At 45.2% G+C, this 15,109-nt stretch overlaps 1 protein-coding gene across 1 annotated transcript in view; it reads left to right on the plus strand.

The window, feature by feature from the left end:
- The window catches only part of Usp13 (ubiquitin specific peptidase 13), a 109,875-nt gene that overhangs the window by 18,634 nt on the left and 76,132 nt on the right, over positions 1-15,109 (plus strand). The window contains exons 2-3 of the mRNA XM_021158246.2: positions 1,704-1,829; positions 11,531-11,591. Coding sequence (XP_021013905.1) covers positions 1,704-1,829; positions 11,531-11,591 — 187 coding nt within the window. The remainder of the gene's footprint in view (positions 1-1,703; positions 1,830-11,530; positions 11,592-15,109) is intronic.

The following is a 15,109-nucleotide window of genomic DNA, read 5'->3' on the forward strand; positions in this document are numbered from 1 at the left end:
TCCCTCCCTCCCTCCCTCCTTCCTTCCTTCCTTCCTTCCTTCCTTCCTTCCTTTTTTCTTTTGTTTTCTTTTGTAGGAGTGAGACTACCGGGGTTTAGTAGGCTCCACTTCCTTTGAAGGAAGTCTGGGTGGTTTTATAGATTAAGTATTATTCAGAGAGTCTCATTAGGTAAAGTGAGAGAAAGAGATATGAAATTGAGACCGAAAATCAAGCACCTGGAGTGTGAGCATCAATCTTGACTTCATTTTAATGAAATAATGTCATGTGTTTTGAAATATGGCAGGAGAGATAAAAAGAGAAACAGATTGAAATCCAACTCTGAAAATTCCAGGCTGTATATACTTGGGATAATGGCTTGTGATTCGTTTTTTTAAACAGTGAAATGGAAATACTAATGAATAACTTGAAGTGGCCGACAGAAGCAGTTATTACCTATGTTTGTGGATTGCATGCCAGGCATGTCTGTTAGTCTGTCTCTGTGACAAACACATGAGGAAAGGTTTAGTGGAGGAGGAAGTGTTAAAGGAATTTTAAAATTAGTTGTTCCTTGTTTGTCCTGGCTAGCTTCCAAATAAGCGAGACAGAGACTATGGGATGCATTTAATCAAGCTTTATGGCACAATAACTGAGCAGTTATTAATCTAGTCTAATCCTCTCAGCTCATCTGGCTACTTTCCAGCCAAAATCACCGAGATACTTGCATTTTAGCATTGGTCTGGTTCTCTCTGATGTTTTACCATGGTGTCTCTTGGATCCCTTCGTTGTGGTGAATCCTCCCTCCCCTTCCCCCTTTCCTCCTCCTCCTCTCCTTCCTCCTCCTCCTCCTCTTCTTCCTCCTCCTCCTCTTTCTCTCCCATTCCCCTGGCTGGGGCTGGAAGTCCAGTTCTATTCTCTCTTCTGCTCAGTTTTTGGCTGATCAGCCTTTATTGAGAAGTCGGAGACTCAACGGGGAACAATGCTTACCCAGCATTCAGGCAGGAGATTCTTAGAATAATCATTACAATGCCACGTCTGGATTGCAATCAGTTATGGGAGCAGAGAAATCAGCATTTGAATAATACAAGGATAATCTTTACACAGTGCACAATAACATTATGCCTACAAGGAAGGATTTATTCTGGCTCATGATTTTAGAGGTCTCAGTCCATAGTTGGCCAGTTCCATTGTTGTGCTCTCTCATGAGGTAGAATGTTGTGGTAGGGCTGTGTGTGGCAGGACAAAGTTGCTCACCCCACTGCATTCAGGAAACAGAGACTGACAGTGTTGTAGGCTGCCTCTTCCTCCTCCTTCTCCTCCTTCTCCTCCTCCTCTTCCTCCTTTTATTCTACCTAACCCATGGCCTAAAAGCTGCTGTAGCCCATGGTCAGGGAAGGTCTCTCCCCTTAGCGATTTCTCCTGGAAACTCACATGAACCCAGAAGTTCCACTCAAACTGAAAACTGAGATGCACTTCACGACATGCAACCGTTCCTAGCTCCTGACACACATAGCATCTCACCTGGACTGAAAGTAGCCTGACTCAATAAGCTCGGAGATCTACGGGGGTGAGAGTGAAGCCATCTGTGGTCCCAGCAGATACCTATAAGAGTCACTGTAACCCTTTGCTGAGGCTGACCCTCATCATTTACTTCTTCCAGTTGTCTGTATCTCGATGACTTGGCCAGGTGTCCTTGGTAACTTTGTACCCTGTCTCTTTCTTCTAGAACTCTGAAGGTGGGCTCTACGTATGCATGAATACCTTTTTGGCCTTTGGAAGGGAACACGTAGAAAGACACTTTCGAAAAACTGGACAGAGCGTATACATGCACCTGAAGAGGCACATGCGAGAGGTGAGCTGGGTGTTTGGAGAGGGTTCTTGCATTTTCACCTCAGGGGTTTTACCTCATTCTCAGAACTCCTCATTCTCATTCTCATTAATGACAGGAAATCGCAGCAGCATGCAGACTCTCAGAGCTTCCTTCCCACCCCAGTCCTGACTTTAGCCGGGTTTCATTTTTCTTCTTCTAGGCTGCCGGTTGGAGTTAAGAGGGCATGTGGTGGATTGATTGGAAAAAGTAATTTTAAGTTTAAAAATATAAAAAAGTACCAAACTACCATATCCCAGTGTTTTCCTTAAGTGAGAGAAGAGACTCTCTTAAAAGTTCATATCCCTTTGTTTCTTTAAAAAATTGTAATTTAAAAAAAGAGATCTTGTACTTTTAATTAATTAATTAATTAATTAATTTTACATCCTGATCAAAGCCCCTCCCCTTCTCCTCCCAGTCCCACCCTCATAAATCCCTCCCTCATTACCCCTCCCCCTCCTTGGGTACCATCCTGGTCTGGGACTTCAAGTCCCAGCAGGACCCAGTGTATCCCCTTTCACTGAGGCTCTACCAGCAGTTCAACTCGGGGAAAGGGATCCAATCGTAGCAACAGAGTCAGAGATCGATCCCACTCCAGTTGTTAGGGGACCCACATGAAGATCAAGCTGCACATCTGCTACAAATGTATAGGGGGACTAGGTCAAGACACTGCATGTTCTTTGGCTGGTGGTTCTGTCTCTGTGAGTCGCCATGGGCTCAGGTTAGTTGACTCTGTAGGTCTTCTTCTGGTGTCCTTGACCTCTCTGGCTTACTCAATGCTATTCCCCACTCTTCCACAAGACTCCCTGAGCTCTGCCTGATTTTGGCTGTGGGTCTCTGCATCCGTTTCCATCTGATGTTGGGTGAGACCTCTCAGGACACAGTTATGCTAGGTTGGCTCTCTCTCATGGGATGAGTCTCAAGTTGAGCCAGTCATTGGCTGCCTGTTCCCTCAGTCTCTGCTCCATCTCTATCCCTGTGCATCTTGTAGGCAGGACAGATTCTGAATAGAAGTTTTTGTGGGTGAGTTGGTGTTCCCCTCTCTCCACTGGAAGTCCCGCCTGGCTACAGGAGGTGACCACTTCAGTCTCCTTATCCCCCACTGCTCGGAAACTCAGCTAGGGTGACTCCCATAGACTCCTGGGAGCCTCCACCATCCCACGTCTCCAGATAATCCCAGAGATGCCCCCCCCCATTGATTTCTACTCTCTCCCAAACCTCTCTCCCCACACCTGATAATTTACTTTATTCTTGAGACTTTATACATTTATTCAATAAAACACAACCACAACCATCTCCTTTTTTTCCAACTTACATCCCTAAGTTGCCCCCAATATGTCCCTTTTAATGATCCATGTTCTATCTCTTGATAACCCACTGAGTCTGATTAGAGCTACTCATAAGTGCACGAGTATGTGACCATCCCCTGGAGCATGGGAGGTCTACCAGTAGCCACACATTAAAAAAAAAAAAAGAACAACCCTTACTCTCCAGTAGCTGTCAACTGTAAGTGGTGGGGCCTGGAGAGCGCATGCTTCAGGTGTGCTGGGACTGTGGCTGGCTTCATCTTGTGGAAGTCTGTCCAGGAACCACTGCTGCTGTGCATCAATGAGGGCAAGAGCCATGCCACGGCTCTGCTTCCCATTCTCCAGCTCCTACGTTCTCTTCTTCCATGGTGTCCCCTCAGCCTTGGTGGTGATGGGTTGATAAAGATGCCCTGGTCAGGACTGAGCATTCAATCTCTTATTCTGAGCACTTTGGCTGGTCATGGACCTCAGCGTTGATTGACTGGCCACACAGAGAGAGGAGTGTCTTTGACTAAGATTACGAGATGTCTAGGGCTATAAATAAGCATAAATATTTAGAAAGCAATGATAATGTGGCTGTTTAGCAAATTTATAATAGCAGACTCCACCTAGATGGACTCTATCTACATAGGTAGACCTATGACTACCCAGCCATGGTCTTTTGACCATGCTTACGGTATCAAGCGTAGATCTCTCTCTCCTGTGGAGTAGGGCTCAAATCCAACCAGAAATCAGTTAGTTACCCTGTATGCTCATGCCACTATTGTGCCGGTAGGAATATCTTGCCTGTCAGGCTGATGTTCCCTCATGCAGGGTCTTGCATTCAATAAGACCAAGCTTCCCCCAGAAGCTTGTCTAGAAACTGTGAATTGTAGCCAGTGGAGAGGGTGGTTCTTGGTCTGAGTTCTCTATGTCTTGCAGTCAGATGCATGGTGTATTCAGCAATGGGGTCTTACCATGCAGTTATGGTGGGTGACCAAGGGCAACCACAATAGCCTGTGCTGTTTGAAGACCTTCAGGGGTCCTTGACCCTGCATTTCATAACCTATGTTTTCTTGGAGTGGCGTTGTCCTCCCCTGTACAGTAATTCTGTTTGAACTCTTTTAAAATTATATTTTGAAGTTGGCTTGCTGACTAGTGGGTTTCTATGTGAGGCTTTTCATAGATCCTTAGTTTTGGTTAACTCACCCTGAGTTCTGGGATTACAGGTGTGTGTTGGGGATTGACCTCACGGCTTAGTGCATGCCAGGCAAGCACTCTGTCAGTGAAGCCACACCCCAGATCCCTTTGAAGCCCTTCATAACCCCCCAGAGTCAGCACCTGTGATTCCACGGGATGCCCCACCACAACACTCAGTGTTTTTTTCTGGAATCTAGCCACACTGAGATGCATGTGGATGTATTAACTTCATATTCATTAAGAGATGTTTAGTATTCTGTCCTAGGCTTATGTTTAAGTTTCTTCTTCTCTATTACTGAACATTTAGATTGCGTCTGTTTATTGCTATGCCAAACAATACAACCATGAACATCTTAGTGCATTTTCTTTCTTTTTTTCTTCTTTTTTTAGTTTTTACCTACTTTATTATTATTTTTTAATTAGGTATTTTCTTCATTTACATTTCAAATGCTATCCCAAAAGTTCCCCATATCCTCCCCTACCCCACTCCCCTACCCACTCACTCCCACTTCTTGGCTCTGGCATTCCCCTGTACTGAGGCATATAAAGCTTGCAAGACCAAGGGGCCTCTCTTTGTTTTTTTGTTGTTTTTTTTTTTGGTTTTTTCGAGACAGGGTTTCTCTGTGTAGCCCTGGCTGTCCTGGCACTCACTTTGTAGACCAGGCTGGCCTCGAACTCAGAAATCCACCTGCCTCTGCCTCCCGAGTGCTGGGACTAAAGGCGTGCGCCACCACGCCCGGCTCCAAGGGGCCTCTCTTCCCAATGATGGCTGACTAGGCCATCTTCTGATACATATGCAGCTAGAGACACGAGCTTGGGGCGGGCGGGGGGGCGGGGCGGTGGTACTGGTTAGTTCATATTGTTGTTCCACCTATAGGGTTGCAGTTCCCTGTAGCTCCTTGGGTATTTTCTCTAGCTCCTCCATTGGGGGCCCTGTGATCCATCCAATAGCTGACAGTGAGCATCCATTTCTGTGTTTGCTAGGCCCCGGCATAGCCTCACAAGAGACAGCTATTTCAGGGTCCTTTCAGCAAAATCTTGCTAGTGTATGCAATGGTGTAAGCGTTTGGAGGCTGATTATGGGATGGATCCCTGGGTGTGGCAGTCTCTAGATGGTCTATCCTTTCATCTCAGCTCCAAACTTTGTCTCTGTAACTCCTTTCATGGGTGTTTTGTTCCTAATTTTAAGAAGGGGCAAAGTGTCCACACTTTGGTCTTTGTTCTTCTTGAGTTTCGTGTGTTTTACAAATTGTATCTTGTATCTTGGGTATTCTAAGTTTCTGGGCTAATTAATATCCACTTATCAGTGAGTACATATCATGTGAGTTCTTTTGTGATTGGGTTACCTTACTCAGGATGATGCCCTCCAGGTCCATCCATTTGCCTAGGAATTTCATAAATTCATTCTTTTTAATAGCTGAGTAGTACTCCATTGTGTAAATGTACCACATTTTCTGTATCCATTCCTCTGTTGGGGGACATCTGGGTTCTTTCCAGCCTCTGACTATTATAAATAAGGCTGCTATGAACATAGTGGAATATGTGTCCTTATTACCAGTTGGAACATCTTCTGGATATATGCCCAGGAGAAGTATTGCGGGATCCTCTGGTAGTACTATGTCCAATTTTCTGAGGAACCGCCAGACTGATTTCCAGAGTGGTTGTACAAGCTTGCAATCCCACCAACAATGGAGGAGTGTTCCTCTTTCTCCATATCCTCGCCAGCATCTGTTGTCACCTGAATTTTTGATCTTAGCCATTCTGACTGGTGTGAGGTGGAATCTCAGGGTTGTTTTGATTTGCATTTCCCTGATGATTAAGGATGCTGAACATTTTTTCAGGTGCTTCTCAGCCATTCAGTATTCCTCAGGTGAGAATTCTTTGTTTAGCTCTGAGCCTCATTTTTAATGGGGTTATAATGCATTTTCTACAGATACCCTTGTACAAAGATTTCTGTAAGAAACTTACCCTCATGTTCCCACTGACTTGTGGGTGCCAACATTCAGTTTTGTCAGGAGAAGGCTAATTCTCCCCAGTGTGTTAGTGCCAGTGTGTCTTCCTGTCGAAGTGGTGAGGAATGTCTGTTTGTCCACACCCTCACCGTTCTTTGGCCAGATTTTCAGAATTTGCTAGTCTAATGGTTGAGAAGTGACATAAAAACATTTGGCACTTCATTCTGTGATGATTGAATATTTTCTTATGTATTTATAGTCATTTAGAAAGTTATGATCATCATTGAGTGTCATTTTAGTTTTTTCTGTAGTTAACTGTTCTACTGCTGTGGCGAGAGCTTAACTCTAATCCACAGGCATAAAGCAGAGAGAGAGAGAGAGAGAGAGAGAGAGAGAGAGAGAGAGAGAGAGAGAGAGAGAGAGAGAGAGAGAGAGAGAGAGAGAGAGAGAGACTGAGAGACTGGGCAACCCATTCCCAGTGACACATCTCTAACAAGGTCACACTTCCCAACCCTTTCCAAAACAGTTCCACAGGACCAAACATTCAAATCTATGAGCCTATGGTGACAATTCTCATCAAACCCCGGGTGTGTGTGCATGTGTGTGCCTGTGTGTGTATGTGCCTGTGTGTGTGTGTGTGCCTGTGTGTGTGTGTGCCTGTGTGTGTGTGTGGGGGGGGGTCAGAGGACAACTTTTGCAAGTGAGTTTTCTTCTTCTACCATGTGTTTCTGGAATTAAACTCAGGTCATTAGTTCTGTATAGCAAGTGCTTTTGCCCATGAAGCTGTCTCTGGCCCCTTCCTTTTGTTACTACTTTTATTTTATTTTATTGCAGATTTATTTAATTATTGATATTAGCTTTCAAGTATCCATCTTGTAGAGTTCTAAAAATTTACAAAACATCTTGGATCTTTTAAATAGTCGACTCTGATTTGAGTTTTACTTCGTTTCCCATGCTACCCTACCTGGTATTCCGAGATAGCACATTCTCAAGGATAAGCTTTGAAATCATTTAACTTTGTCCTGATAGTGGGTTACTCACATGTTTCTTCTGTTGGGATCTGGGATTCTTATAAAGTTCCGGGAGCTTCACGTCTTAGTGTTAAGGGATGAAATTAAAATGGAGGCTGAGAGACTTTACTTGCTCAGGGTCACAGAGGTGACGGTGGTGTTGTGGACTGCTGGTGACCTCATTTTTGTGATGCTGCACCCACGCCTTTGCCTCAGTGATTCCGTCTTTGGCAGTAACCCCCACTCATTTTTGCCCTTTCGCCTGTGTGTTCCTATTTTGATCTGCTGTTCTCTGGGCTCCAGGCCTCTAGGCCTGTCACTTGCTCAGCTTGCCTCTCATGACTCATAGCTTAAAACACGGTATCAACAGCAGTCTCCTTAACTGACCCTTGCCTTTAACAATGCTCCAGATGTTAGCCAGTTGATGCGTTGATGCTTCCCTACACAAATGCTGGAACTCTCCCACCACTGTGGGGGTTGGGATAACATAAGTCCATTTTGCGTTAGTGTAGTGAGACACACTAGCCTATAAAGGAAGAGATTTATTTACCTTATAGTTTGGGGTCTGGATATCCAAAGAGCATCGAACAGGTTCTGGTAAAACCCTATGGAGGGTTCGTGGATGTCAGAGTCTGCGTGTGTGGAAGTCACATTATGAAACAGAAAGTCAGAGAGATGGGGATTCCACAGTTCGTTCTGAGGATATACCCAGATAGTCCAGTGTGCCTCAGTTTTAAAGTTCTCACCATTGCTCAATACCATGCAAAGGGCCAAGCTTACAATACAAGAGCCTTTGAGGAGAGGAGGGGACAGAGTGTCTAATACTCAGCCATGAAGGACCAGTGTCCTGGTCTCAGCCTTCAGTTAGGCCCCTTAGCTTGCTCTGTGCTCTCCTGCTCCTCTGAGTGGCCACTGAGCGCCAGCCGCTCACCCCAGGTGGTGCTCGGTCACTGTGTTTAGCCTTGGACTCTACATAGTCTGCAGGGATCCATGGCTGCATTAGTAACTCATGGGGACGTATTTCACACTTTCTGAAAGCTGCCTGCCTATATTTTTCATCGGTTTCTCCCTCACCCTGACAGAAAACTGCATCTATCTATCTTTGTGTTCCCAATTGCCCCTGCTTTGGGGAACTCACTCTGCTTAACTCCACTTTCCTTTGTCTGGGTCTAGCTTCTTTCCTCTGGTCTTCAAACAGAACAGTCCACACAAGGACCCCTCTCCTCCCATCCTGTTGTAGCTAGATTATGATCTTCAGCTGAAGCCTCTTTAACACCCTTTCCTCCCAGTTGCGGCTGTGACCCCTTTCAGGGCTCCGGACCTCGCACTGCACTGACTGTGTAATGGTGCTGGATTCCTGGAACTGTCAGTGAGAGCTTGGTTGCCACACCTGCTGGATAGGTTTAGGTCTGAGGTTACTTTATGAGCTAGGAGTTTGAAGATTTGAGACTGCCTCTCGGCATCCTGTCTCTGGCATCATCCATTCTTGTCCCCTCTTTCTTTTCCTTTGAAGCTCAGGCCCTTCCTTTGGTTAGTCATTAGTTACCTGCCCTTCCTAGGATGCCGTATGACCATCCAGCCTTTCTTCTCTGGACATGCTCATTTTCCTGTGTTCTCCATGTCCTTGTTTGACTGTTCTAAGTGGAGGCTTCCAGATAAACTGCTTCCCAGAACTGGATGGGGCCATCCAAATACGACCTCTGGTTTTCTTTTCAGCGTCTCAGAAGCTCCTCAGGCTCAACATGCCAGTCTGTGTATACATGGCATCCCCTCTGCCAGCCCTGCCCTTCCTTGTAAGTTACAGAGAACCAGACACGTTTGTGTGTGTGTGTGTGTGTGTGTGTGTGTAGGGGGTTGATTTTCTTGTGGCTCTTCGTGGTAACCTGGTCTTGTTACCTGAGCTTCCCACACAGCTCTGAAGTCCATCCAATCTCCAACCCAGCTGCTGTTGTTTAGTGTTTCGTGTTCCTGTGGTAGACGAGTTCTGTAACTTGCTGATTAATCTTCCTTTCTTTAAACACAGAGCTTTATGTTTTGGCTCACAGCTGGGACATAGAGCCTTTTCAGCCCCTTCTTACTGCTCCAAATTTGTGTTCTCCACATGGCTCTTTCTCCTTCCTGGAGTGTGCCAGGACTTAGTGCCTGTGCATGGGTGTTCTCTGCATGTATGTGTGTGTGTTTAATCTACTTAGGTATTCATTTCTCTTTTGCCTGTTGTATGCTCTGCAGTTAAAAATATTCATTTATAAGCCAGGAGGCGGTGGCACATGCCTTTAATCCCAGCAGTCAGGAGGCAGAGGCAGGCAGATCCCTCTGAGCTTGAGGCCAGCCTGGTCTAAAGAGTTCCACCAGTACAGCTAGGGCCATACACAGAGAAACCTTGTCTCAAAAACAACAAACAAAAAAATCCATTCACCCATCCATCCCACCTACTACCACCTACCCACCCATCCATTTATCTCTCCCTCCTTCCTCCCCTTCATCCATCTATGCATCTATTCATCCATCCATCCATCATCCATTAATCCATCCATCCATCCATCCATCCATCCATCATCCATTAATCTATCCACCTGTCCATCCATCCATCCATCCATCTATCCATCATCCATTAATCTATCCATCTATCCATCTATCCATCCATCCATCCACCATCCATTAATCTATCCATCTGCCCATCCATCCATCCATCCATCCATCCATTATTAATCTATCCATTTGTTCATCCATCCGTCCACTGATCCATCCTATTACTAAGTATCTTCTATATTTGAGGTCCAATGCTCTTCCTACATGATGAGTCCCATCTTACCTCTACCTTCAGCCAAGCCAATCATTACCTCCATTAGTTGTTCCATCTCTTAGATTTCTCCTAGTACTTCCCATAACCCACTGTGCTTTCTGTCTGCACTCGGTTGCCCTCTGTGTTGGTGAGTTCTTTAGGAGAAGAACTTGTGTTTGTTCGATTGGTCACACACTGAACCTGACAAATGGGCATGGTGCTATTTGCTAAGAAAGGAGTGTCCGTGTTTGAACCCTGCAGTGCCAAAAGTGCAAAAGCAATGTTCTTTAGTTGTAAGCCCTATTCTTTCTCCCCCTGCAGGGCATATTTTAATCTGAGTCTACAGTTTGAAGCTACTATCAGGGAATGACACACATTCCAGCCAGTCTCCACGCAGGTCCTCTTTCTCATTTTCCTCTTCCATCATGCAGGAGTAGAGATGGAAGAAGACCACAGATGTCTGCAGAGAAAAGAGTGTACAGTGTTTGTCATGGAAGGGAGGGATTCTAAGGAGATGGACATTTGGCATTAGAGTTTGGAGAGATACATCTTTGAGCTAAGTGTTCTGTAACTTTGAGATTTCTGTGAGGACAACTGTAAGCCCATAGTAAAAGCTATTGGAACAGTGTGAAAATAACTAAGAGGAGTTGGCTTTCGGCATCAAATAGTAAAATGTGGGAAAGTAGACTTAGGACTCCCAGGACAAGCGAGTGAGAAAGAAATCCCGAGTGTACAACGTGGCCTTGATTCATGTGACTCTGTGGAAAGGTCCTGTGGCAGACCCTGCTTACAATGAATCCATGTTCTTCTTTAATAGCCAAGAAGACGTGTGGTATGAAAATAGACTAAATGATAAATAGACTAAAATCGTATTCAACGGCTACTGTGCAAGCATTTGATGATTGCTGCTGAGGACTGCTACCCATGGTGGGGAACATATGACATTTGGCATGGCAGCAAGCTGGTGGTTCTCCAAAAACATTTAGATGGGTCGATTTACATTTTCAGATGATCAGAATGTCAGTGACTATACATCAATAGTCAATAAATCTTTGAAAAGTTACTGTTGAGCATACCTAGGGGCAAGCTCTGAGAACCCCTGTGTAGGCAAGGGGACAGGTGGCTCAGCACAATTTTCTTTCCCAAGTCTGCTCCTCATAATGGACTCTAGCTCTCCCAGGAGGGAGCACTGACCACCAGAATCGGCTTTATCTCCTCCGGTTTGTTCTTTCTTTCCAGGAGGGATTGCTTTGTAAGTCAATGGAAAACAAACAAATAAACAACACAACACCTGGTGTCTGCAAGGATCAAGGTCCCGTTTCTGCTTCTCCCAACATCTCTAGTCCAGAGGGATATTTCCTCTGGTCCTTTCTTTCTGGGGAACTCTGGGCCACACCCTTTGTATTGGACTGCATTTTCTGTGTGTATTTAATGATCTGTTCCTTTTTCTTTCCAGAAGGTAAGAGGAGCCTCCGGTGGAGCTTTACCCAAAAGGAGGAATTCCAAGATATTTTTAGGTAAGATAATTATCAATAGTGTGCACACTATACTCTGTCTTTCCCTGTCTTCTTGTCTCTAGTGACAGGGATGAGGTATCCCAATTTATACACTGCCTCCCCTTTTTAGTTCCCCTAGCCGTGCTTTGAGCGTGGAATTGAACCAGGGCTTTGAAGCAATTACAGCAGCTAGAGAGGAATTACAGTGCTGTTGGTGGTCTCGTTCTGTGTTTCTCTTGTCTCTGTCTCTGCTTCTGTGTCTTTTTCTGTCTCTGTGTCATTCCCACCCCTCCCCCACCCCTGCACTTCAGTGGTTGATGTCAGGTGTCTTTCTCAATCAGCTACCCTCCTTATTTTATGGACAGGGTCTCTCAGTGAACCTGGAGCTTAGCAATTCAGTTAGACCAGCTGGCTAGCAAGCCCTGGGGATCCACTTGCCCCTGCCTTTCTAGCACAGGGGTTATAGTCACATGCCTGCACCTCACAGGGGTTACAGCCACATGCCTGCACCTGGCTTTTTTTTTTAAAGTGTGGGTTCTGGGGATCAAATGCAAGTCTTCATACTTGAGTGGCCAGCATTGTACTGGCCAAGCCCCCTGTAGCCCTTTTGCTCTCTTTCTTTATGGCCCTGAAGGAAGAGTGAGTCTTTTTTTTTTTCTTTTAAAGTTTAGGCAAACAAGGGGTCTTATTAGGATTCAAACCGATGTTTTCAATAACACCTCCTTTTGGCCTCAGGAGACAGTCAAGAACACTGTATCGCACTTGCCTGTCATATTTACTTATCCCTCTCAATCTCTGGGAGTTCCTCAGCTTAAACTTTTTTGAGACGTATTTTATGTGCATGCGTGTTTGCTTGCATGTAGGTCTGAGCACCATGTGTCACCGTGCTGCAGCGGAGGTCACAGAGGGTGTAAGAACCTGTGCAGGTAGAGTTGTGGATGGTTGTGATCCACCATGTGGGTGCTGGGAATGAACCCAGGTCCTGAGCAAGAACAAGGCCTCTTCACCCAAGGCATTCTCCATCTCTTACCAGTGGCTCTCAACCTTCTTAATGCTACAACCCTTTACTACAGTTCCTCTGACCGAGTGTGTGTATGTCCCTGAATGGTTACAATTATCATTTGAAAGACAGCTCAGTTCTCTGTGTGTGTGTATGACTTCATTTTAATAAAAACAACTGCACATATTATTGTCTACATGTGCCTACGTGTATACATGTGTGCATGTCTATATTTGTGTATATACATGTATGTACATGTACATAGGTGGATGTGGGCACATTTGTGTGTGTCATGTATGTCACATATGTCACATATGGACACAGTATGTCAAATATGGACAAACATGTCCATATTTGAAATACTGGCAGTGTCTAGGAGATTACTAACAGTAGCTCTTTTCTTAGGCTAAATTGTTTCTGATTCTGGTATTCTTTTGGCTTGTCCATGTTAAAACCTTTTGTTTGTTTGAGCTGCGGTCTTGCTATGTTGCCCAGGCTGGTCTGCAATTCCTTGGCTTAAGTGATTCCTGTTTCAGCCTCTTTAAGTAGCTGGGGTTACTGTGTGCATCACTACACCCAGCTAGCTTCTCTCTGTCAGATGTGTATCGTAACGAAGAGAGACCGTGGGATGGGCAGGTGGCTCAGTTGGTACTGTGGCCTGCCATACACTCGAGAGAGCCTGAGTTTGTATCCTCAGCAATTATAACCACGTACATCTCAGGTGTGGTGACAGCACATCTGTAACTTCACCACTGGGGACAGGGAACACATTGTCCAGCCAGCTAGACTCATTGGACTAATGAGATCCAGGTTTAGTGAAAAACCCTGCCTTAAAAAAAAGTTGAGAGTAATCAAGAAAGACACTTGATGTCAACCTCTGACCTTCAAGTTGCATGTGCAAACATGTATGTGCACACACAGACAAGTGTACAGCACATACACAAAGACAGATGAATCATCTGAGAAGTGAAGCCATTGACACAGCCGTGGAGCTGGGTTGTTTCTTGGCTTGGTCCTCAGTACCGTGTGTTGTCTGGGCTGTGTCTTCTCTCCTGGTCCCCAGCTTGTGGTTCCCTTGAGGAGCGTCACCTGGAGTAGCTTTTCATCCCTGGTAATCTTTCCCATTGCACAGCTAACCCTGAACCTCAACCCTCACCAACCAACTGCACGAACAGCCAAGCTCTGTAAAATAGCCTTAAAGGGAGCTCCAGGACTGAGAGGGTCAAGCGCATTACAGTGCTGTCCCAGTACCTGCCACTGTCATCTAGAATGTGACCTTTTGCCAGTCAGACGACCTCCGTGCTGTCTTTGTCAAGGCAGAAATCATTAAATAATCTGACCTGAATTTTTGTTACTGTTGTTTCAGGTTTTGGAGACAGGATCTTGTGTAGCCTAGGGTGCCCTCAAACTCACTAGAATAGAGGCTGACCAGGAACTTGTAATTCTACTGCCTCCATCACTCAAGTGTTAGGATTACTGGTGTATACCACTATGTTCAGCGTTTTAAATAATAGTAATAATGATACTAATGATAATCATCATCATCACCATCACCATTACCACCATCATCCTCAGCCTCACCATCGCCTTCCACATTTTCTTTGGTTGCATGAAGGAGTTAGCTAATTTCTTTGCTTTCAACCTTGGCGTTGAAAGATTTTTGAGCTTTTATTTTTCTTGCAGTGATTTTGATTGCAAAGGTCATTGTCAATAATGGTTTGAAGAATGAACTAGAAGGCAGCCTCTGAGGCCTTGTTGCTGCCCCACCCCCACCCCCCAGCGGTCCAGAGCTCTGAAACTCACAGGACCACTGGATGGTGCTGTTCTAGTGCAGACCCAGTGCAAGCATCCTCGGCTGCTGTGAGTGTGTGCTTGTGATGGCTGTGGCATGACCAGCGAATGGCAGGTCATAGCTCTTCTCTCTCTGTCTTTTTGCTTTTGCAGTGTTCCCGAGGCTTGGTGAATGTGGTTTAAATGCTTCGTATAGGGCCAAGCCATCTTTGGTCACTTATTTTCATTACGCTGTGAAGCCATGAGTCTCTGCATCACCACCATTCACTGGAAAGAGAAGCTTCCTCGACTAAGGCTGAGAGTTGCGTTTTTCTATTGGCATAAACATAAGTATTTAGTAGGCAGCTTAAATCTGTGCCATAATATTCAGTTCCCCTGTATGGCCTATGATCTCCGATCCAAATGTGCACACACACACACACACACACACACACACACACACACACACACTTGAAACAGTTTATAGGGACTAGGCTTAGATTTGAGTAGTCTTTAATCTTAGGTATGGTTGGTAACCTGTATAACAGTAACGCCCCTTTTGATGTTTTTGCTTGTTGAGCACAGGATAGTATTGGTGTCCTGATGCCTCTTTGACAGCATATACTACACAGAGCATGGCTGTCTGTTTTTTTTTTTTGTTGTTTTGTTTTTCGAGACAGGGTTTCTCTGTATAGCCCTGGCTGTCCTGGAACTCACTCTGTAGACCAGGCTGGCCTCGAACTCAGAAATCTACCTGCCTCTGCCTCCC

The sequence above is a fragment of the Mus caroli genome, chromosome 3 (genome assembly GCF_900094665.2).
Source record: "Mus caroli chromosome 3, CAROLI_EIJ_v1.1, whole genome shotgun sequence".
NCBI classification, from domain to species: Eukaryota; Metazoa; Chordata; class Mammalia; order Rodentia; family Muridae; genus Mus; species Mus caroli.